This window comes from Notothenia rossii (assembly GCF_949606895.1).
Source record: "Notothenia rossii genome assembly, chromosome: 7".
Lineage (NCBI taxonomy): Eukaryota > Metazoa > Chordata > Actinopteri > Perciformes > Nototheniidae > Notothenia > Notothenia rossii.
This window is the reverse complement of record NC_136905.1, coordinates 22,943,250-22,964,933: the sequence shown is the minus strand read 5'-3', so window position 1 is coordinate 22,964,933 and position 21,684 is coordinate 22,943,250. Positions and strand designations below refer to the sequence as shown.

The window sequence follows — 21,684 nt, the reverse complement described above, 5'->3', positions numbered from 1 at the left end:
AACCGGATGAAGGATTTTAGTCACGGACGTCTGGATCTTAAGTTATCAGAGCAACAAGCTGAGCTAGCTCGGTTAGCAGCGCCGAACTGCCCTGGAGAAACACATGAAACTACTTTATTCAGTGTTTTTACCTTTAATCACCGGGTCCGTTTGCTTTGGAGATTTGATTGTGGTTTGCTGTGCATGCAGAGCCTGCATGTCACTCACTCAAGTACCCCTGACATGAGAGCCGAACACATTTTCCTTTTGTAGCAAGCAGCAAAATAATTGTAACATGACGTGTTTGAGTTAATTTGCCTACTTAATATCGCAAGTCCTAAAAAAAAAAAAAGAAAAAAAATCGGACGTCCACGCGATCTGAATATCGCGCATGCGTATATCGCGATTATCGTCACAACACGATATATCGTGCAGCCCTACCCTCAGCTAAAGTCTGCAGCAATTGCACATTGCTGCAGACTTTAGCTGAGGGTAGGGCTGTACGGAAAGTGTGAATAAAGTCCTCAAAACGTCTGCTCGAGAGCCCCACAAATTGAGAGGGGGACTAAAGTGCAAGAATGTGCCTTTGTACTCGGTGATTGTGGGGATTGGGCCATTGATTAGTTGTCTCCCTCTCTTTCAAAACCTTGATAGGTTGACTTTTATTGAAACTGCAATCATATGGTTTTTGTTTATTGTGAAACAGCTATTGACAGAAAGTATTCTGTGCCCAATTATTAAGTACTTTTCAAGTCTAAATAGGAAGTTAAAGTGTGTATACAAGCCTTTAGTTGTTTTTTATGGACATGATCAAAACAATCTAACTTTTCAGCTTCAGAGGCTCTACCCTGTTTGGCAATGCTTGCCCAAAAAGCTGGATCATAAATGAGATCAATCATTTAAAAGAGCTGGATGAGCATTTACAGCGCCTTGAAAGAAATAGAGTTTAGGACAAATCTTTAAGATATTAATAAGACAGCCTTATCTGTTACAATTAAGACATAACTTAGTACACAGGCAACATGGGCACCATGTAATGGAAGAAGAGTTATCCCAAATTCAACTTGAGCCAGGTCAACAAACTGAGCTTTTGGCAGACATAGGAAATAATCACACTACATTTTTCTCTTGTTTAGACAGGAAGGTTGAAGGTTATCTCAAGGAGGACGGAAATGTGATGAAAGTTTATACAGCAGGTGTACCGGGGAGATGACAGAGTGTTTTATATGAAGAGACTGGAGCTCCCTGTTAGTGATTTGAAAGCCCACACAAAGTCATTCACACCTTTAGGCAACGCAAATACACAAAAGCATGAGACATTCCTAATGGATTGCAGAAGCTGTTGCATTGCTGTAACTGACATGCCCATCTCCAGAGCAGGGGGTGGGCAGGGATAATGGAAACAAGTACCTGATGTGCACTTTAAAATAAATATCACTACATGTTTACATCTATCATCACTTCTGCTTCTGAAGCTGACTTGCTCACCTATTAGGAATTTTAAGTATATCCTTTATGTGAGGTCCTGCAGAACTAAATACAGAACAGGAAAGGTGCAGGATACACATAAACACAGGGACATCATGTGGACTGTTTCAGAAATGAGACTACTTGGAATCACATGTGTTCATGTACCTTTACACTGTATCTTTGAAGCATGTGAAAATTCCATACCTGAGCTCTTGGCCGCTTTGCTCTCCTGCGCGTCTGTCAGACAGGTGGCAGCATTGGGCAGAGTGGAGTCAGTCATCTTGAGATACTGCTCCCTGGCCACACTCAGAATCACCTTCAGGTCGTTGACGGGTACTAAGGTCGAGCCTGAGGCTTCTTCTTTCTGTCCTGCACACAAATCACATGAATCTCCCGCCCCTGACACACAAGCAGCGCTTTGATTGGCTAGAGCTTGTACTGGCATATGATTCGATTGGCTGACGCTTCTGCCAAGGCTTCAAAAGTTGAACATTGCTCAACTTTTGCAGCGAGCCACTCCAGCAAAGCTCCGATTCGCTTCCCACAATGCAGTTCGGCGAAAAGTGACGTCACCCCATTCAAAGTGAATGGTGAAGCTTTCAACGCACGCCGCTGTGTGGACGGGCCGTAACTCAAAACTAAAACTCCAAAGATGTATTTGAAAAAAACAAGAAAACTTCTTGCTTTTATCAGAAAGAAAATGATCCTCTGGTTTAAACCTGTTGTGTAACTTAGGCTTGTGGAATGTTTTAATTCAAATCTTATGTAGGCCTATTAGAAATGGTTAAGGGGGGATAACAAGTGAATCTTAAAGTGAACAAAATTATAAATGAATAAGTCCTTAACATGCCGATGCATCAGGTTGCATACTTATCACACGTGACCTTCCACATAATCAGAATAACTTTTGGCACTTCAGTGAAGCACTTTCAACTCTTGCCACTTATAAGGCCATGCATTTCCCAAATGTAAAGCCAAGTCAGAATATATTGCACTGCATTTCATTAAGGCCTTCGGTCTGTTAGGACTCTTCATTCCGCTCACAGCCTTTTTAAAAAACAGCCCTATTGCTTTTCCTAAAGTCTGAGAAATTTCACTTGCTTTAATCTGGCTCCACTTCAATGGTGTTTCACTATCTTCGCCAGCCAAGGGGACATTATGTGTGTCTGTAAAATAATGATATTTCCACAGAGTGCTTCTATGCACCACACTGCGCTGAGAGCTGCTGAGAGTTCAGACTGACGACAGTTCAAGCAGCTCTGATTGACACAGTTGGGACACACACGCACAAAAGAACACACTCTTAAAGACTGACATTTGATCCCATCTGAATGTATGTAAGGAATCAACACTAAGGACCTCTTTCTGGCTGAAATAGTGGACAGTTGGTAATGACATACTATACTATACTATACAGTACTATAATACATTCTTCTCAAAAAATCCCCATCAAACTGTGAAAACCTTCTCTGAACATTTTACAGGGTCAACCAAGTTGTCGTTAAGTCAACATGGAGTCGTTTTTTTCATTGCCAAACAAATGTTCCCTGATGAGAGGAAAAGGTTTTCAGAAAGGTTAAAAAACTGCATGTCATTTGAGAAGTCTGTTGGCATGACACTCTCAAACCTTTTTCTCCTCTACTGTTCTGTGAGAGGTCATATCCCATACTGCTTAGGGGCATCAAAGTTTGATTGACATATCTTAGTAAGCTCAAGGTGCTTTTCTTGGTTATTATCATACATTAGCATGCAAGCAATTAAAAAAGATTGATGGTAGCTCTAAAATGCAACAGAAATAGAGATGAAAGTGGTTTCACTACAACACTGTAGTGTAGCACTTTCCTACTTCATGGTAAACTTGCACACCTCCTACTTTCTGTCCCCGGAACTGCAGTACATTGTGTGATCTGATTTTAATTTCAGGAATCTTTAAATGTACTTACTGAGGTATTCTTTGAGTACTAGTGTCTGGACCTGTGTCACCTTCCTCTCCCTCTTCAGCAGGCCTTCTCCTTGGAGGCAGGGAAACGTGGAGAGAATGCTTACTACGGCTCCTGCTGGTCAAACAGAGAGGAAGTGAATAAAAAAAGGGAATCATTTGCAAAATTCGATTGTGTCGAAACTTGGTGAGGAACTTGCAAACATGTTTGAATTGGATTAGGGGCGATGGAGAGTTCAAAACAATATCAAAAGTTCAGTTTACATTGAAATAGTCTTCGAGATATACTAAAATATCTTCCGAGATATACTAAAATAAAACGCACCTATTTGCCACTGCTTTTAATTGAGCTGCCCATACTCACACTACAGTATGCCTTTTTAGTCATGTATTCTGTACCTGCTGTGTTTATTTATTTCATTACCTTTGCTTATTAGGCCTGTTTTTAAATGCCTTTTTAATAATGTATTTATGCTGTATTTGTTCTTAAATGTCTTTTGCTTTTAATCTGTAAAGCACTTTGAATCGCCATGTGCTGAAAAGTGCTATATAAATAAAATTACCTTGCTTTGCATTGCCTAAAAGATTAAAGAGTCAGAGAGGGAATAAAGGCCATTTTTCTACCAATGATTCATAAACTACACCACTCCATGTTGAGGTGTCATTAGGATGATTGAGGACAAATAAATGAGTAAACAACGAAAAAAACGAGAGATTGCCGCTCCATTACTTTGCAGTAAACTCATGGTTGATGAACTACATGTGTAATGTACATGTGCTGTTTGTAGGAAAAACAGATCTAACAGCATTATTCTAGGGCACAAGGTATACGGAGTATTTCTTGCTTTTTGTTCAGGTGCAACAACCCTTAGATGTGCATTTAAAGACCTTCATTTTTATTTAAAAACCCTGCTGTCGTTGCTAAAGTTATATAACCTTCTAAAGTCTTGTTTTGTGTTCAAAAGGATTTCCAAAATGTCTCCTGAAGGTTGCATTAAATGTTAACAACAGTGGGAACTCTCAGGAGGAGACATCACAGTAGGTCTCTTGAATATCACATAAAGCCCAAGAACAATGACGCTTTTAGTTTAAAGAACAAAACAAACTGTAATATTTACGTGTCAGTACTTCTAGTCAGCCATTACCAGCAGTTTCTTTGCTCAATCAGCAATCCAGTTTATCTATCTATACATCTGCTCAGTTCCTCTCACCGCCTTTAATTCTCTCTCCTTCAATTCATCTCTTAAATACCCTTTGCTCTTTGATTGTTCTTATTTCAGTGACAATAAGAGGAAACCCTAAAGGTAACAGTACTAACTTTACATTGATGTGTGAGAAGAGGGAGGAAAAACAATGGATATGATACAGGTCAGCCTGACGAACAATGACGACCCTCTGTCAATGACGCCAGAAGAGCTTCTTCTCTAATTAAGCAGAAGCACTGCTTTAGACACTTGAGAGGCTTTTCTTTACATCATGGCAGTAAAACAATGTGTGACACACAACACATGGGAGGACATTAAAGGTCCCATGTCATGCTTTTCCGGTTATGACACGTCCCCTTGTGTGTTATTAAGGTTTTTATGCATGTAAACGGTCTGCAAAGTCAAAACCCTCAAAGTATACCCTGTAGCGAGTAAAACTCCAACACAGAAAAGACCTCCCCAAAACGCCTCGTTGGAGATACGTCATTGTCCATTGTTTACTTCCTGGGTATTGTGACGTAGGAATGGCCAGTAGCCGAGCCCAGAGCTATGACGCGGTACGGTCATGCGTTACCAGGAACCAAATGGACCAATCCGTGGAGCCGTTACGTTACGTCCGCGGAGCCGTTACGTTAAGCCCCCGCTGATTGGTCCAAATTGACCAATCCACGGACTTCCTCACACACACACTCAGTGCATGCAGCTCTGCTGATCTCTCCTCCCTGGCTGCAGGCTGATAACAGACAGTTGGGATCGCAGCAAAATTCTCTCTGCAGACCCATTCTCACAGCGTTTATCAACCTATAAACCTTTTTCTTACTCAATATCAAGCCACACTTATTGTCTTTACTTCGGCTGTGACTTTGTGTGTGCTCAGGGTGAGTTTGGCTGTGTATCGCTAAGCAAGGAAACAACACCTCCACGGAGCTCAGCGCGATTCACAACGTCCCGACCAATCAGAGCACACTGTGCTCACAGGGAGGGTGGGGGCTGGAGCTATTGGAGCTACAACGAGTGAAATTCAGTGAATACACGTAGTTTACAGAGATGCTGTTTGAGAAACCAATGTGAGTTTGGAATATTGCACAATATAAATATATTCTAGTAGACCTCAACAATGGAATTATGATCAGTGGAAATGGCCATGACATGGGACCTTTAAGGTAGTTTAAACCCTTAGCATCAAAGTTAGACTCTGTTCTTTGAGTCATATCTTAAGATGATCTGAACCCACAAACAAAGTGCACATATTTGTTCACTGAGTGTGACTAAACACCTTCAGTGTCAATTCTGACCATATGGCCATTGCTAATAAACGACTTGGAAATCATAGGCAAATGAAGCTCCTTATTAGATTCAAGACTCAAGGCTTTTATTGTCATGTGTACATAGCTACAGTGTAGATATGTCAATGAAAATCTTAGGTCACATGCTATTACAAAAGAGGCAGAGGGCCAATGGCAAAGGTTCATTGCATTGACCTGAGTTGGGCCCTACCGGGTCTGACTCTGGATACCCCTGTCGTTTGGATTGATCCGATTGAGTTAGAGAACAGTTTTATTGTCTTATTTTACTCACTTACCATCAAATCGAAGTTTTAGAGAATTTAAGTGATAGTGTCAACGTGGCACACAAAGACTGTCCTCGACAAACATGACAGCTAAATAATATACCTGATGATAACTTCTCCCTGAGAAACCCGGAAACGGTTGCCATGGCAGCCGCTCCATTGATTTGACCGTCTGAGTGCACCATCCTGGCACTGCAGCCTCCCGACCCAGCGTTATCGGAGCCCTGCACCAACAGGAGGTAGTGAGCGCTCTCGCCTCGCAGCTCCACGTCCGGCACTGTAGGGACAGACAGAGATTACAGAGTTCATCCACCACAAGAAGGGACTTCTGTCATCACACAACAACAATTCATTATTGTTTTAATATCTACTCACTCTAAGTATGATTGTTTCTAATTATGTTTTTGTACTATGCTGCTGCAATGAAAGCGTTTTATATTATTTTTGTATTCATATTTCATCCAAACAATATTACTTTATACCTTACTTAAAATATGTTGATCAAGAGTCTAGTCCTTGCTGCGCTAATATTATGTTTATTGTTTATCCTTTGACACAGGAATCCAATTTACCCAAGGGTTTGTTTATACGAGTTATATCTCGCCCTGTGAATTTTATTTTCTGATTTTGTCAGCAGTGTTTTCCAAATTGATTCAGTTCCACTTCGTAGTCTGCTTCCCAACGGAGGGCTTTATTATCTATATCAGTGTAGTCCAATTTATTTCCCTACGGAAGAGATATGGCTCCTCTTTGCTGTTGCCAAACGGTCATCTATTTAACGAGGCAATGAAAATCACTTTTTAAAAACAGTCTTTCTTACCAGGTAAGGACTTTGGTCTCCTGGCGATAGACTCTCTCCAGCGCTGGGTGCTGAGCTGGCTGGCTGCCGGCTGAGCGATGGGGGTGATTATAAAGGATAAGCTGAACAACGCGCCAACCTGGAGATAAAAACAGTTGATAAACATCAACACTCACACAGTCCCTAAATCTAATGAATCATACAGAAGCCTTAACTTATGCCTGATATTTTGTACATGTTCACATTAGATTGGGGACTAAAGTAAAGAAATCAAAGTTACAATGTTTTATGGTTTCCAATATTGGAACATACAGATACCTTTCCACGCAGTGACCTCAGCTGGTCCAACAGAAGTTTAGCTTTCATGGACTTCCCGGACAGGTTTCTGTTTTTCAGTGGTGAAGGGATAATACAATATTGGAGAGAAAGTGTTACAAACTACCTTTTGAGAAAAGGAAATCCTTAGAGGGCTGAGGTAAAAACATTAGAAGCTGCATTATGTCATTTTAATTCAACTAGGTTTTCTGAAGTGGGTCAATTCAAGAGGAAGGCAGGATGTTGCATTGATTCCCAAGACACACACGCACTCAATTACAACCTGATCAGAAAGGATACAGTTCAAATTGGGTTGTGGACATCAGAAAGCTGGGCAGGTCTGACAGATGAACCAACTGAACCAAATCTAAGGCCGGTGCGTAGTAATGGAAGACCTGCAAACACAGCAGACAGAGGGTGGGGGGGGGAGAAAAAGGAAAGACAGAAAGATAGACAGAAGAGAGGATAAAGGGAAAAACAACAGGGTTAGAACTGACGCAGCATTTAAAAAGAGAAATGTAGAATAAATGGTGGTGGTTTGTGAGGCAGCCCCTTCAGAGACTATCCAGCAGTTGAAAGAATCTAATACAACAGAAGTGTCCTTGAGCAGGACAGCAAACCTTGAGCTGTTCTTGGTGTTAAACCTACTTGACAATAACAGAAGACATTGGAGTTGCAACTACTTTTCACTATCAAGTAACCTTTTTTCGTCTTGTGTAATTGATCAAATGTCAGACGAGAGAGGAAATGACCAGAACAAGTTTAAACAGCTAAAGGTCAAGACTACGAATCTCTTGCCCAACAATAGAAAAATAACATAAAGATATTTAAATTCCACTCAGGAACCATTCAGGTACACATTTTTTGAAAACCCCTACATTTCAACCGTCTCCAGTTGTCCTACTTCTCCCATGAGCTCATTAAGTTGTGGGAAAATCAATAATATATTAAAATAATTTGTCACATGGAGAAAAAGGTCATTTGCATGTACAAGAATACCAAGGAAAGGAGCTTGAAATCTCAGTCTCATCATTTATTGAGAAGTGCCGACCTATTTCTGATAGACTCTTACTGATTAAGAGCAGATGAAGATTTTAATGAACGCAGGGCCAAGTGTTGTTAACTAGTTGGTTAAGTTCATTACTCTCTTGCTCAACATAATGAACAGACTGAATAATGCAGTGAAATGGCAAATGCCTGTTCTTTTGTACATTTCAACATGATTTGCTGCTTTTTGTAGCAGGAGCATTACATATGATCCATAATTACATATTGCTGTGCTCTCGTCCCGTGTTCTTTTCCTTAAAAAACAAGTGGGGACAAGATTCTACTGTGGTTTAGGAGTGCAGGAAGTGCAACACTTTGAATGCAGAAAATGTTCCAGCCAGAATATTATTCTAATCTTAGAACAAAGTGCAATGTGCAATGCCCTTTCCCTTCCCTGACAAACTGGGTTGAGGTGTTTTTGGAAAGGACACTCGACAGACCAAATGTCAACATTTGAATTCGCTATAGGGCAGTTGGACATTCACCATTAATACAAAGCTTTCCTTATAAACAGCTCACTGAAGAACTAAATAAGAAGAATTGAAAAGTAACTGTGGTATAATTATTCAGAGGCATTCACTTCGAACATGTGGATGTATAACAATTTTTTACCTTTTGTCAAAAACATTAACACTTTTTCAACTAGAACTCTTAAAGAAACAACATTTTCAGCATCAATGTAAAATAAAAACCTTTTCTTCTACATACTAGCAAAAATCTTGCAGCAATGGTTCCTTGGTTTGTGAAGTTATTCATCTACTACATTAGCTATAAACACATATTATTTATATAAATACTATGTCATATATATTGATTTCACAACCTAAAATAGTTAAACTGTGATTTAATATTACATTAATTTACTGTAATAGATAAGGATATATCAAGTTTATGATATAAACACGCCTTTGCTTCCTGCTCTCGTGGACTTCCTGCCCACACAGACTGAGCCTCTGTGTGCGTTATCCCGAGTGTTGCTCCTGACAGTGAGGATGCCTAATCATTTTTATCTGAGCATAGTTTAGATTTTACAATCAGTTATCCCGGCAGAGTGGAGATGTGATAGTTTTGTTGTCCTCAGAGGTTTTTGTTGTTGTTGTGTGCCAAGACAATCACCACCATCTGCTTCTCTTTACACTGATCTGATGCGCGCGCACACACACACACACACACACACACACACACACACACACACACACACACACACACACACACACACACACACACACACACACACACACACACACACACACACACACACACACACACACACACACACACACACACACACACACACACACACACACACACACACACACACACACACACACACACACACACACACACACACACACACACACACACACACACACACACACACACACACACACACACACACACACACAATCTCCATAGACTTGTAAATAAGCAGCATGCAAAAACACACACACCTTATATGTGACACTCTGTTGTGGATAATGAGCGCACACAACAAGATAGACTGATAGATATCTGTGGGCAGACACAAACTCAGAAAGCAGACATTGCTTATAATTCAGATTATTACAGCTACTCCTGTCTAGGAGTCAAAGGACATGGTCATTGCAGATACAGGCACCACAGACACCCTTTAATGGATCATAAGTGATTATTGAGAGCCATTATTTTTGTTATGATTGTATCCATTTCCATCATAGAGCCACATACTCTATGTGAATCAGATACATGAAACTGATCAGCCAGTCATCAGTCATAACTGCCTGGTTTCGACTGGTGGCTGATTGATTTGTGCATCTCTAAAGTCTGGTGACAGATGGATGGACTTAAGATGAGGGGAAATCTGGGAAGCCACGTGTGACTGCAGTTGACAGATGAACCTCTGTTAAACCCTTGGGCATTGGCTTTCCGTGAAGAGATGATGAATCTATATTAAAATACTGGTTTGTGGCTACGAGGTCATCATGGGCCGTCAGATTAAATACTGAATGTTTGACTGATAGTCCTTCATTCACAGGTTCCTATATTTGATTAAAGGGCAACCAGGAAGTGACCCTTGGGAACTCATCTCCTTCCAGCTACCAGAAATCATTAGGAGCCGGGACTCTGTGCAGCTCATTCAACTCTTTAGCTTGGGGGTAAGATGTGGCTTGAACTAGGGTTAAGAGTACAGTTCTCCTCTAAATGTAAATTCATTCATTAGCTACTCAACATCCTGTCAATCAAAACCTTCACTAAAGTTTGTAGGAACACGGACACACAGTCATAACATCATCATTGTCATCTTTTGAACTGTAGAGATTAACAATCTCAAACACATTGTATTGCTCTAAACAACATTTCCTCACTGACAACACTTGGATGGAGGGCCGGGCCAACTGCTTGTTACTTTGAGACAACTGCTGGCACATAGGAGAACAAAGCTTTGTCACAGAGGAAGAAGCAAGAAATAATGAGGCACACAATTGGACTTTTGAAACCACAATGCAGTTGTCTGACAATTAAACCCAATCATTCTGCTCCCTGAGGTGTTTGGAAATGTTAAATGAGATGCAGCTTTGTCCAGACCTTTGGATCACTGCCCACGTCTCCAATTTGTGTAGCTATTCACATAGATCTGTTGTTGTTCACACCGAGTGGGAGAAACATTCAACCTTAAAAAAATCCATACTTTGTAGGATTGGAGTGGATATATCTTCTTGTTAAGCTACACCCATGAAAAATAACAAAGAAGAAAGGCGCCAAATGTAGATGAGATGGAAAATGTAAAAAAAGTGACCTCATGGCATGAAACAAGTGGCAGGATGTATCGTGTATGCACAATCCAAACCAAAAGGGGGCCCACACTTAGCAACAATAATAACATATTCCGTGTTGCTTTGATCAATGCAGGTTGGGCGGTTCTGTCTCTTGCTACTGATTGGTTGAGGCAAAACAAAACAAAATACACCCATGTGAAACAAGGGGAAATTCACTCGGATATTCAGGCCAGCTATCACACATACTTGAGCATTAGAGAATGGCAACAGTCTGATTCAAGTGTGAACTGTTTCCCAAAGTGAGCATTTCATGAGCTTAGGGTTACATTAAACATCAGAAAAGCTTAAGGCTGGAAAATAAAGATGTGAGGGGTGGTGGTGGGGGGGGGGTTAGGACTCACCTCAGACTGCAGTTTGTGGTCTGTAGCGGTGTCGGGAGCTTGCAGGAGATTGGTCCCTGATTTGTGTTGCGATGGAGAGCGTAGAGAAAAGCCATCGAAACGGAGCTCTGACACATACTGAGGCAAACACACAGAGGGGAAAAAGGTCATATAGTGGACATTCTTTTTCATTTGATAAATTATGTTACAGTCTGTCATGCGTGTTCTGAAATGTATTCACAAAAATAGACACGATTCTCCCACACACACACACACACACACACACACACACACACACACACACACACACACACACACACACACACACACACACACACACACACACACACACACACACACACACACACACACACACACACACACACACACACACACACACACACACACACACACACACACACACACACACACACACACACACACACACACACACACACACACACACACACACACACACACACACACACACACACACACACACACACACACACACGGCTGTAAGTGGCGGTGGTTGTTCTCAGACAGGCATTTCTTCCTTTGGGATTTTGTTCTTTGTTCCACTGCTCTCCAACTGTGAAGTTTTCACTGACTGACTGCCAGAGCCCACTTTCATCTGAAGGCAGTAACTTAGTAAAGGTCACTTTTGTGAAGGAAAAGCTACATGCTGCCCTCAGCATACTCAAAGCTCGAAGATGAAAAGAGAAAACTTCTTCTCAAGCATGCAATATTGCAATAGTGTCACCAGTTGGCCCTAACTTTACTTAAAATGTAATGTTTAGAACTTGCTCTTCTGCTCCCGAATAGCCGAAAAAATATGAATTCTGCTTTAGACTTTTTCAGGGTATAACACAAAAACAGCAATTGATTTAAATATGATATCATTACATTTTGGAAGCGTTATGTGAGACAAAGAGAGTCAGAAATAATCAACTTAATATCAAACAAACCTTTTGTCATACGTGTCCTTTGCCTCAGAAATACATACTTTTTTGAGCCTCTTGAACTTTATTTCTATGACAAAATATCAAGGGAAACTCCACAGTGAAACAGATTGCTGATTCTCTCCGGAGAAACTTGGAAGAATAGCACAAAATCGGCCAATTCTGTCCAGAGGCAGAAAACGACTGCAGCAGCAAGAGTTTCAGCCTAATGAGAAAAAAAAATCTCCAAAGTTGCAAAAAAAAAAAACAACTCACCTCAGCCTATTCACGTTGATACTAGCTACTCGCAGGAATATAGGAAATAAAGAACAATTCATGGCGAAAATGGCGTGGAAACCAGAATATATTAAACATCACTTTCCAAAACAAAATTGAGGAGCATGGCTGCAATCATTTGTTTCCCATTCAGCCTCAAGAGCAACACTGAGGTGTTCCAGGTGATCTTGATTTTTTTGCAGAGCATTAGAAGTGATAATCCATCCTCGTTCCATCAGCAGTGAAACCGTTACTGCCCCTTCACACCACACTTCTATTTCTCTACTTCATTTTATTAATTACAATTATTATTGTAGGAGCCGCATTTAAGTTTATTTTGTTTTGATTTATTTGGAACCTTTATTAATGCATTTTTCTGTTTCAGTAAGAGGTGTGCTTTGCTCAGGTGAAGGGGGCGGAGCTAAGGCTTTCAGTTGGAGGTGCGGTGTGTGACGGGAGAGCAGCAGGCAGCAGCAATACCGTCATTGACACGCAGACGCAACCTTATACTTAGCAAAAGACAGATTATTAGGATCTGCTCTTTAAGTTTATGTTAAATATTGTTTTCGTATTTTGTTTATGTTTGCTGGAAATAAACCTTGAAAAGCAACCGAAACGTCCAGTGGATTGTGTACTGCGAGTCTGACACTGCTTCCGAGGCCCAAGCTCCACATGTGGCCAAGAACAATAACTTTTGAGTTGAAGGTTACAAGACAAACTTTTGGGGTTTTTGGCCACTACAATTATTTTTGAAAAGGTTCACAGCCTGTCTGTTGGTGCTAAAGCCAAGTCAAGTACACCTGACTCTGAGCTAGGTCGAGTCAGAGTGAAGTCGGTACATGGTATTGTGTCGGCTCTTACAGGGAAAGACCAGCCAGGTATTGCCACTTCCCATGACCTCTAATAATACCTCTAGATTCATTCAGCAGCAAAGAGAGACTTATTTCACAAAGAGTCAAACATTCTAGAATTTCTAAAAGAAAACACACACACACACACACACACACACACACACACACACACACACACACACACACACACACACACACACACACACACACACACACACACACACACACACACACACACACACACACACACACACACACACACACACACACACACACACACACACACACACACACACACACACACACACACACACACACACACACACACACACACACACACACACACACACACACACACACACCAAAAGAGCTAGGACCTCACATGCACTTTTCCCTTTTACTGCTGCTTTCAAATGATCGATTGTACCTACTGTACATAAGTACATATATACAAAGACTCACACAGTAATCTCGCATTTATTTTCTTTTGCATGCAAAAGCGCTGTCACCCACATACACATTTGACTAAAAGTCTTAACCTTGTTATTCATGACCAGTAGCTTCATTATGCTGCCTAGTCATGCACATACAAATGTATTCTTCCTCTCTCTGATAAACCGATCTCTTTGGCCGCCCCAGAGTCCTGTGTCACCGGTCTCTTTAAAAAAAATGAATACTGCAGTACAATGTAGGTTCAACTGAGTTAATGTGTTCTCTAGTTCTATCCTTCTACATCAAAGGTCCCCTATGATACTGTTTTTCATCAATATATTAAAGGTCTCAGTTATATACAAAACATGGCTCCAAATACCAAACAGATCATGCATTGCAGCATCCCATAATCCCCTCTGTTTCAGTCCTGTTTCAAAAGTGCATCTTCTCTGTCTGTTACTTTAGATGAAAATAAGGAGCCACTCCCCACGCCCCTCTGAGATATTTGGTTAGCCGTGAGCCTGTTTTTCAGGTCTCAGGCTCGAAAATGACATTCCCAGAACAAATGACCATATCTTCCCTTCTAAAAGGGTTAAATTAATAATATTTTTTCTCAAAGCAAAGTTACATCTGTGAGTTGGATGTAGAAGTGTCAGAATCAATATAGATGTTTTTATTTTAAAGTAAATTCAGATTGAACACAGTAATAAAATGTAAATGATTGTGTCCGTCCAAAAAAAGAATTTCTTATAGTGAAAATCATCCTTGAATGATGGGATGGTAAACTAAAAGCTTTAGGAATCAAACTACAACATATAAAGATTGATGCAAAACAAGTGACATTTGACCTTTTTAGACAGATTTAGCACAAAAAAAACACTTCTGGGATCATTTGGGTGGATTTTCCATATCTCTGGCCCCCCTTGGTCGATTTTGATGATTGACATTTCTTTTTAACCGGTGGAGCCAATGGAATCTAGGGGAACTCCCACATACACACACACACATTACCAAATAAGGAGTGAGAGTGACGCATAGCCAAAACCGGAAGCTGCGATAACTCTGGTGGCTACCATTAGCAGCTAACTTTTACTCTCCGATTTTTACATACAAATGGAATTATGGACTTTAAAGAATTTTTTCAAAGTGACAGACACATTCAATTAACCTATGGATTGACCATCAGCCGCGTTTTTTCTTGTTTTAATGCCATTGAACAAGACTTTTGATCAGAATAACAGCTAAGGTGAGACGGTGTCCCGTATTTGCTCCGTAATTCTACGTGTTGTGACGTTTGTGTTTGCTTCCCGCGAGTTCGGATCCCTCAGTGATGATACTATACCTATATAATCTGTGTAGTCTCAGCTTTAATCGGGTATCTTGTATGTGCAGTTACGATAAGTAATAAGGGTATCTTTTATCTTGAGTTATGTGCCAAATTGATTTAGCATTTTTTCGCTCAGGGGTCATTTAGATGCTTCTTATGAGACTTGTGTTTTGTTTTGGTAAAAATGGTTTGTATCGTCAGTTAGCTGAGATTCTTCTCGTTAATCTGGTATAGCACATTAATAGGTTTTTAAATATTAAGATGCCCTGAGACACAGTGTCGTGATTTTTTTTTTAAAAAGACCCACCGAAGGGGTCTTTGGGGCTTAACAGGTTAAAAAGAACACAATGGTGTGCTCTAGGAGGAGATTCAGGTGATAAGGTGGGGGGGGGGGTGTTACCTTGGTTAGTGATTGGCTAATGGCTACACAAGCCAAAATCTTTTTGACATCTTTATGTGGGCCAAAATCTGATCAGCTCATTTTATATAAATAGATCAGGACAAAAAGAGAGCAAATATTTTTTCCTGAAACTTTCAGAATCTCTTTCCAAAGAGGGGACACATGTTTATGTATAAATCATATGAAAAAGTGGATTTTGCATAATAGGTCCCCTTTAAGTCAAAAAGACGAGACTAAATAATGCAAAAAAAGAAATGTGTCCCCTGGATGTCCCTTCACATGCTCACTTCATTTCTAAAACTACGGTCCTTACCTTCTTCTCTCTGATAACCAGCCCCCCCCTCCACAGCTCTCTGTGGTCCAAACAGCTGTGCAGGGCAGCAGGCTCCACCAGAGCAGCACTCAGGTAGGACGCTGCTTTCTGCCACCTGAAAAAAGAAAAGAAAAGAATCTCTCAATGATGAGCACAGGGGAACTCATGGGATTTTTATTTACAATTCCAGTAATTAATGGAAAAATAGTCCTGACAAACCTCCACTTAAGCACATACATCGACAAAATATAATTAGTAATTGTTGAAGCTAGTTTGCCATTAAATAAAAGGGAGTATAAATGTTTCTTAGTTTATTCAGGCGTTAGTCCTACTGTAATTGACACCTTCTCATCGTTACTCTTCTATCGCCCCCTAGTGGTGAACTGGGAGGAAAAATTATAATATCTGCAAATTCGCACAACACTGCTGCATTTTCTACCATTTTTGCAACCCTCATCAAGTTATTATTTTTGGCACACCACCATTAACTTATAGTTGACAACCAAACAGAGTCAATGTAAATGTATCCTGTTAATACAACGACTTTAGTAAGGTTCCTGTGTGTTGGATCGTTTCAATGTGTTTTCATCATATTCTTTGTGCTCTGAAGAAATGTAAGGCATGAGTATTTCTCGTCTCCTCACCCCGTGGTGTGCTGTGTGACAACAGTGATCTTAGTAGCGTGCCAGCAGGACATGTGTTTGAGGGCTCCCAGCAGGGGCAGCAGGTCTTTGACAGGAGGGGACTGCTCTGTAGAGCACAGCACCAGCACATCCAGCAGGGCTTTACCTGGGGGTTGAGACAAACCACAGAGGAATACATTAAATATGTACTGTCTTTTCTTTGTCTCTACAGATTCAACAAGGGCTGATAAGTTATCCTTTTTCTTTGTTTCTATTCATTTTTATAATAAAAGGAATATACAGGACTGTCTCAGAAAATTAGAATATTGTGATAAAGTTCTTTATTTTCTGTAATGCAATTAAAAAAACAAAAATGTCATACATTCTGGATTCATTACAAATCAACTGAAATATTGCAAGCCTTTTATTATTTTAATATTGCTGATTATGGCATACAGCTTAAGAAAACTCAAAAATCCTATCTCAAAAAATTAGAATAGTTCCTCAGACCAAGTAAAAAAAAAAGATTTATAACAGCAAAACACAATCAAACATTTGAAAATGTCCATTAATGCACTCAGTACTTGGTTGGGAATCCTTTTGCACGGATTACTGCATCAAATCGGCGTGGCATGGAGGCAATCAGCCTGTGGCATTGCTGAGGTGTTATGGATGCCCAGGATGCTTCAATAGCGGCCTTTAGCTCATTAGCATTGTTGGGTCTGGTGTCTTTCAGCTTCTTCTTCACAATACCCCACATATTCTCTATTGGGTTCAGGTCAGGGGAATTTGCAGGCCAATCGAGGACAGTAATGCCATGGTCAGTACACCAGTTACTGGTGGTTTTGGCACTGTGGGCAGGTGCCAGATCATGCTGGAAAATGAATTCCTCATCTCCATAGAGCTTTTCAGCAGACGGAAGCATGTAGTGCTCTAAAATCTCTTGGTACACAGCTGCATTTACTCTGGGCTTGATGAAACACAGTGGACCAACACCAGCAGCTGACATGGCTCCCCAAACCATCGCTGACTGTGGGAACTTCACACTGGATTTCAAGCAACTTGGATTTTGCTCCTCTCCAGCCTTTCTCCAGACTCTGGCGCCTTGACTTCCAAATGAAATACAAAACTTGCTTTCGTCTGAAAAGAGGACTTTGGACCACTGTGCAACTGTCCAGTGCTTCTTTTCCTTAGCCCAAGTCAGACGCCTCTTCCGTTGTCTTGAGTTCAGAAGTGGCTTGACCATGGGAATACGGCTATTGTAGCCCATTTCCCGGACACGTCTGTGAACAGTGACTTTTGATACCTGGACTCCAGCTTCAGTCCACTGTCTTTGAAGCTCCCCCAAATTCTGGAAGCGACTCTTCTTCACAATGCTGTTAAGGCTGCGGTCATCTCTCTTGGTTGTGCAGCGTTTCCTGCCACATTTCCCCCTTCCAACAGACTTTTTGTGGATGTGCTTTGAAACTGCACTCTGTGAACAGCTTGCTCTTTGAGAAATTTCTTTTTGTGTCTTACCCTCCTGATGGAGGGTGTCAATGACGGTCCTCTGGACAGCAGTCAGATCAGCAGTCTTCCCCATACTTGTGATTTAGTTTACTGAACCAAGCTGAGTGTTTTTCAAGGCTCAGGAAACCCTTGCAGGTGTTTCGAGTTAATTAGACGATTCAAGTGATTCGTTGAACACCCTGCTAGTATACTTTTTCATGATATTCTAATATTTAGAGATAGGATATTTGAGTTTTCTTAAGCTGTATGCCATAATCAGCAATATTAAAATAATAAAAGGCTTGCAATATTTCAGTTGATTTGTAATGAATCCAGAATGTATGACATTTTTGTTTTTTTAATTGCATTACAGAAAATAAAGAACTTTATCACAATATTCTAATTTTCTGAGACATTCCTGTACACACAAAGGACAACGCAAAGAACCCAACAAAGATTCCTCAAATCTGACATACAGATCAGCTCATAGACAGTGGCTCAATGACGTTGACATTAGGTTATTAGTTATGTGATTAATCAAATGTAGCCAAATTCTCAACACTTTCTCCTTCTCTGATTCAAGATTCAAAGGTTTTAATGTCCTATGCATATAAGCTAGTGTAAAAAAGGCAATGAAAATCTTATGACACGAGCTCCTCCAACTATGCAACATATATAATAAAATACAAATAGTGCAAGATGTCTATATACACATATATAATATGATATATACAAGAACAGAATGTAACATTTAATTAATTATCTGACAAAATGCACCAGTTTTTTTTCCAGGACTTATTTGTTTTCTAGCTCTAAGCAGTAGCTGTCAGGCTAAAATATATTGAAAGGGAGATAGCCTGAGGCTCATACCCGGTCCCTGGATCGACACCATGTTTTCATGTATTTTTAAGTGGAAAGCCAGTAGTGACTCCAGCTACAAATGAAAGTTTACTGTTCCTGAACTCCTGCGAAGATGGTGCTCTTTAAGAAATTAACAGAGCAGAAATGGGAAGAAGTAGAGATGTACCCAGCAGTTAGTGCCTATTATTAAATAGAATAGGGTAGCACCTTTTCTACAGGGCTGTAGAAGGCAGATTTTCAAAACCTAATTGCTTGAAATTGGAATTGATCCCTATAACACAGCTGAGGAATTTGTCTTCGTTAAAACGTTTTTAATTCCATGTTATAGGCAACTTTTGCTAATAAAACACTCTCATTTTTAGATATTGCTTTGTGCAAGAAACTAACTTCTTGCACTGTTGGCACCTCGGTAAACTACACATTTGTTTTTCTTCTAAAAAAAAGAAAAAAAGAAAAGAAAAATAGAAATAGAAAAATAAAGGGAAACTATTTAGCCCTGCTCTTCATCACAACAACCAAAATCCTCTGAGAAGTTGTGAGAGAAAGCATTTTGGATTCAACCTCTTAGATGAGGAGAGTGTTCATTTGAATTAATTGAATACAAGTAATGTTCATGTATTTGTATAATTCCAACTACACACTCAACCGACTGAGCCCAAAGTTACAATTTTTACTATTGTATTATATGACTCAACTCATAACGGCTAAGAAAGGTGTAGTATTTAAAGAAAGTGAGAGCTCAGCAGTACCTGGAGGTGGAAGCTTGTCTGTCAGGAGATGCAGTCCTTCAGCAGCCTCTTCCAACAGCCTGCTCAATAAAGATCAGATTAGAAAAATAACTTGCAAAAGTAACAACTAGAGCTTGAATAATTGAGACACATGAACATAAGATATCATATCATAAAGAAGAGGAAGGTTGTATCTGTCTCTCACTCTGCTGGTGACGGCTGGTCTGCTTTTTGGTCCGACGCCTCCTGATTTATCAGAGAGCTGAGATATGACTCCACAGCAGAAAGCTTCTCCTCTTCACTGTCAGTTTTCTGATGGCCTGTCCCCAACTCTTCCCAGTCTGAGCTGCAAAACTACAAAACAGGATAGTCAGTAGGTTACATTGGTTGTTTTATATGGCTGACACATAACCTTCCAAGACAGGAGCACTCCATATGATTATGACCATGAAATTACTACAAAAGGTATCATATTTAGCACTCACTCACCTAATTGTGTCAAGTTTGAAAACTGATTGAATTATCATGTACAGCCTTTTTTTTAACAATTGATACTTTACTTATCTTTTCACAAGCAACTACTGCATCACACATTGAAGAAAGGCTATGCCACATAGGCATTTGTGTCCAGTTCCTTTCAACATGAACCATGTTTAAGGTCAAATTGTTTTACATTTTCCACATGTCTCACCTGCGTAACTCCTTGGTAAGCCTGCACAGCAAAGTGCCATCTCTGAACTGATGGGCTGCCACTGAGAGAACAAGCTGGGAAGTGTACAGAAGAAATACAGAAGTGAGGAACGTTGTGAAATAAGTAACATAACTTATGTCTGGAGGTCACACAGGGTGAAAGAGGCCCAAAGTGCTCAATTTACTTTACCTGGAAATACAGAGACTCCTCTGACTGAGTCCTGGGCTGAGATGTCCACAAGTTTGTCATATATCTGTTTCACTGACTCCAGACCTGTGAACAATGACAGTTTAGGGTTTATCACAAGCAAACTGCTGATAAATTGCAGGTTAAAATAAGCAAGTTGTTGCACCTCCTGTTAACCCATTGTCAATTTACATACTGAAATCTAAGAAAACTGCACTGTATACAGGTACCATATTTCCACCTCCTTCAATTTCCTGTCAGTTACCAACTTTTAAGACTTAAATTACTTCACACATTGTCCTTTTTTCTGTAAACAGTAGACTGTTTTTACTGTGTAGCTTAAATGTTTAACGCCATAAGCCAGAAAGTGACTCAACTTTCTTGAAACAAGCAGTTCAAAATGTAGCCTTGATATTTACAGATACTATATTTTGTTAACTCAAGTGTGGTTGTTGATAAAGGTGTCTACATGTATTGGAACACTTTTCAAGCCACTGGCTAACTCAACTTGGTTTCAACTTGGATGATATCAAAGTAACTTACATGTATTCTCCTCTGCCAGCTCTTCGTCAGTTTGCCCAAAGCATACAATCAAAACGTACCGGTCCATTTCGTGTAAGCATCAATATTTTCACTAATAATGTTAGCTTGTATTAAAATATCGTTCAATTGTGAACAACAGCCTTTCGCGCACTGTCAAATTTCCCACCGCTTCTTCTTCTTCTGTAATATATACAAAGTACAGGATGTTGACACCAGAGCAGAGTGCGCGCCATTGCCACCTACTGGACTGAGACTGAACAACACCATGACCCAGAACAAACGGGTGAACACATCGAAATCGTTGCAATCATTTCAGTTCATTCACTCTACATCGAAACCACAATTAAATAAACTATGAATTCTAAATGCTTTCTTGGCTGCAATAAAATATGAAAATGGCATTCATAGGTCAATAAGAAAAATCTCATTTATATGAAAATTGACTAATTACAGAGTTCACATACTGCATGTCTAAATAATGCATTTTGTACTTTCTGGTGTAATATTTTTTGACATTTTACAGTTCGTTGTTTCATTTACCAGGATTATGTAAATGTGTTGTGT

At 40.1% G+C, this 21,684-nt stretch overlaps 1 protein-coding gene across 2 annotated transcripts in view; it reads right to left on the bottom strand.

Annotated features, from left to right (window-relative positions):
- mtbp (MDM2 binding protein) overlaps positions 1-21,289 on the bottom strand; it is a 30,513-nt gene extending 9,224 nt beyond the window's left edge. The window contains exons 1-14 of one of the 2 annotated variants that reach the window (XM_079640587.1): positions 21,121-21,289; positions 20,581-20,664; positions 20,392-20,465; positions 19,906-20,054; positions 19,722-19,780; positions 16,645-16,789; positions 16,001-16,115; positions 11,482-11,598; positions 7,578-7,672; positions 7,281-7,347; positions 6,984-7,101; positions 6,267-6,440; positions 3,393-3,506; positions 1,654-1,818 (exon numbers count right to left, since the gene is read on the bottom strand). In XM_079640587.1, the coding sequence (XP_079496713.1) occupies positions 1,654-1,818; positions 3,393-3,506; positions 6,267-6,440; positions 6,984-7,101; positions 7,281-7,347; positions 7,578-7,672; positions 11,482-11,598; positions 16,001-16,115; positions 16,645-16,789; positions 19,722-19,780; positions 19,906-20,054; positions 20,392-20,465; positions 20,581-20,664; positions 21,121-21,187 (1,543 nt within the window). In that variant the 5' untranslated portion in view covers positions 21,188-21,289. The remainder of the gene's footprint in view (positions 1-1,653; positions 1,819-3,392; positions 3,507-6,266; positions 6,441-6,983; positions 7,102-7,280; positions 7,348-7,577; positions 7,673-11,481; positions 11,599-16,000; positions 16,116-16,644; positions 16,790-19,721; positions 19,781-19,905; positions 20,055-20,391; positions 20,466-20,580; positions 20,665-21,120) is intronic. The other variant, XM_079640588.1, reaches the window with a different exon arrangement.
- Between the last annotated feature and the right edge of the window lie 395 nt (positions 21,290-21,684).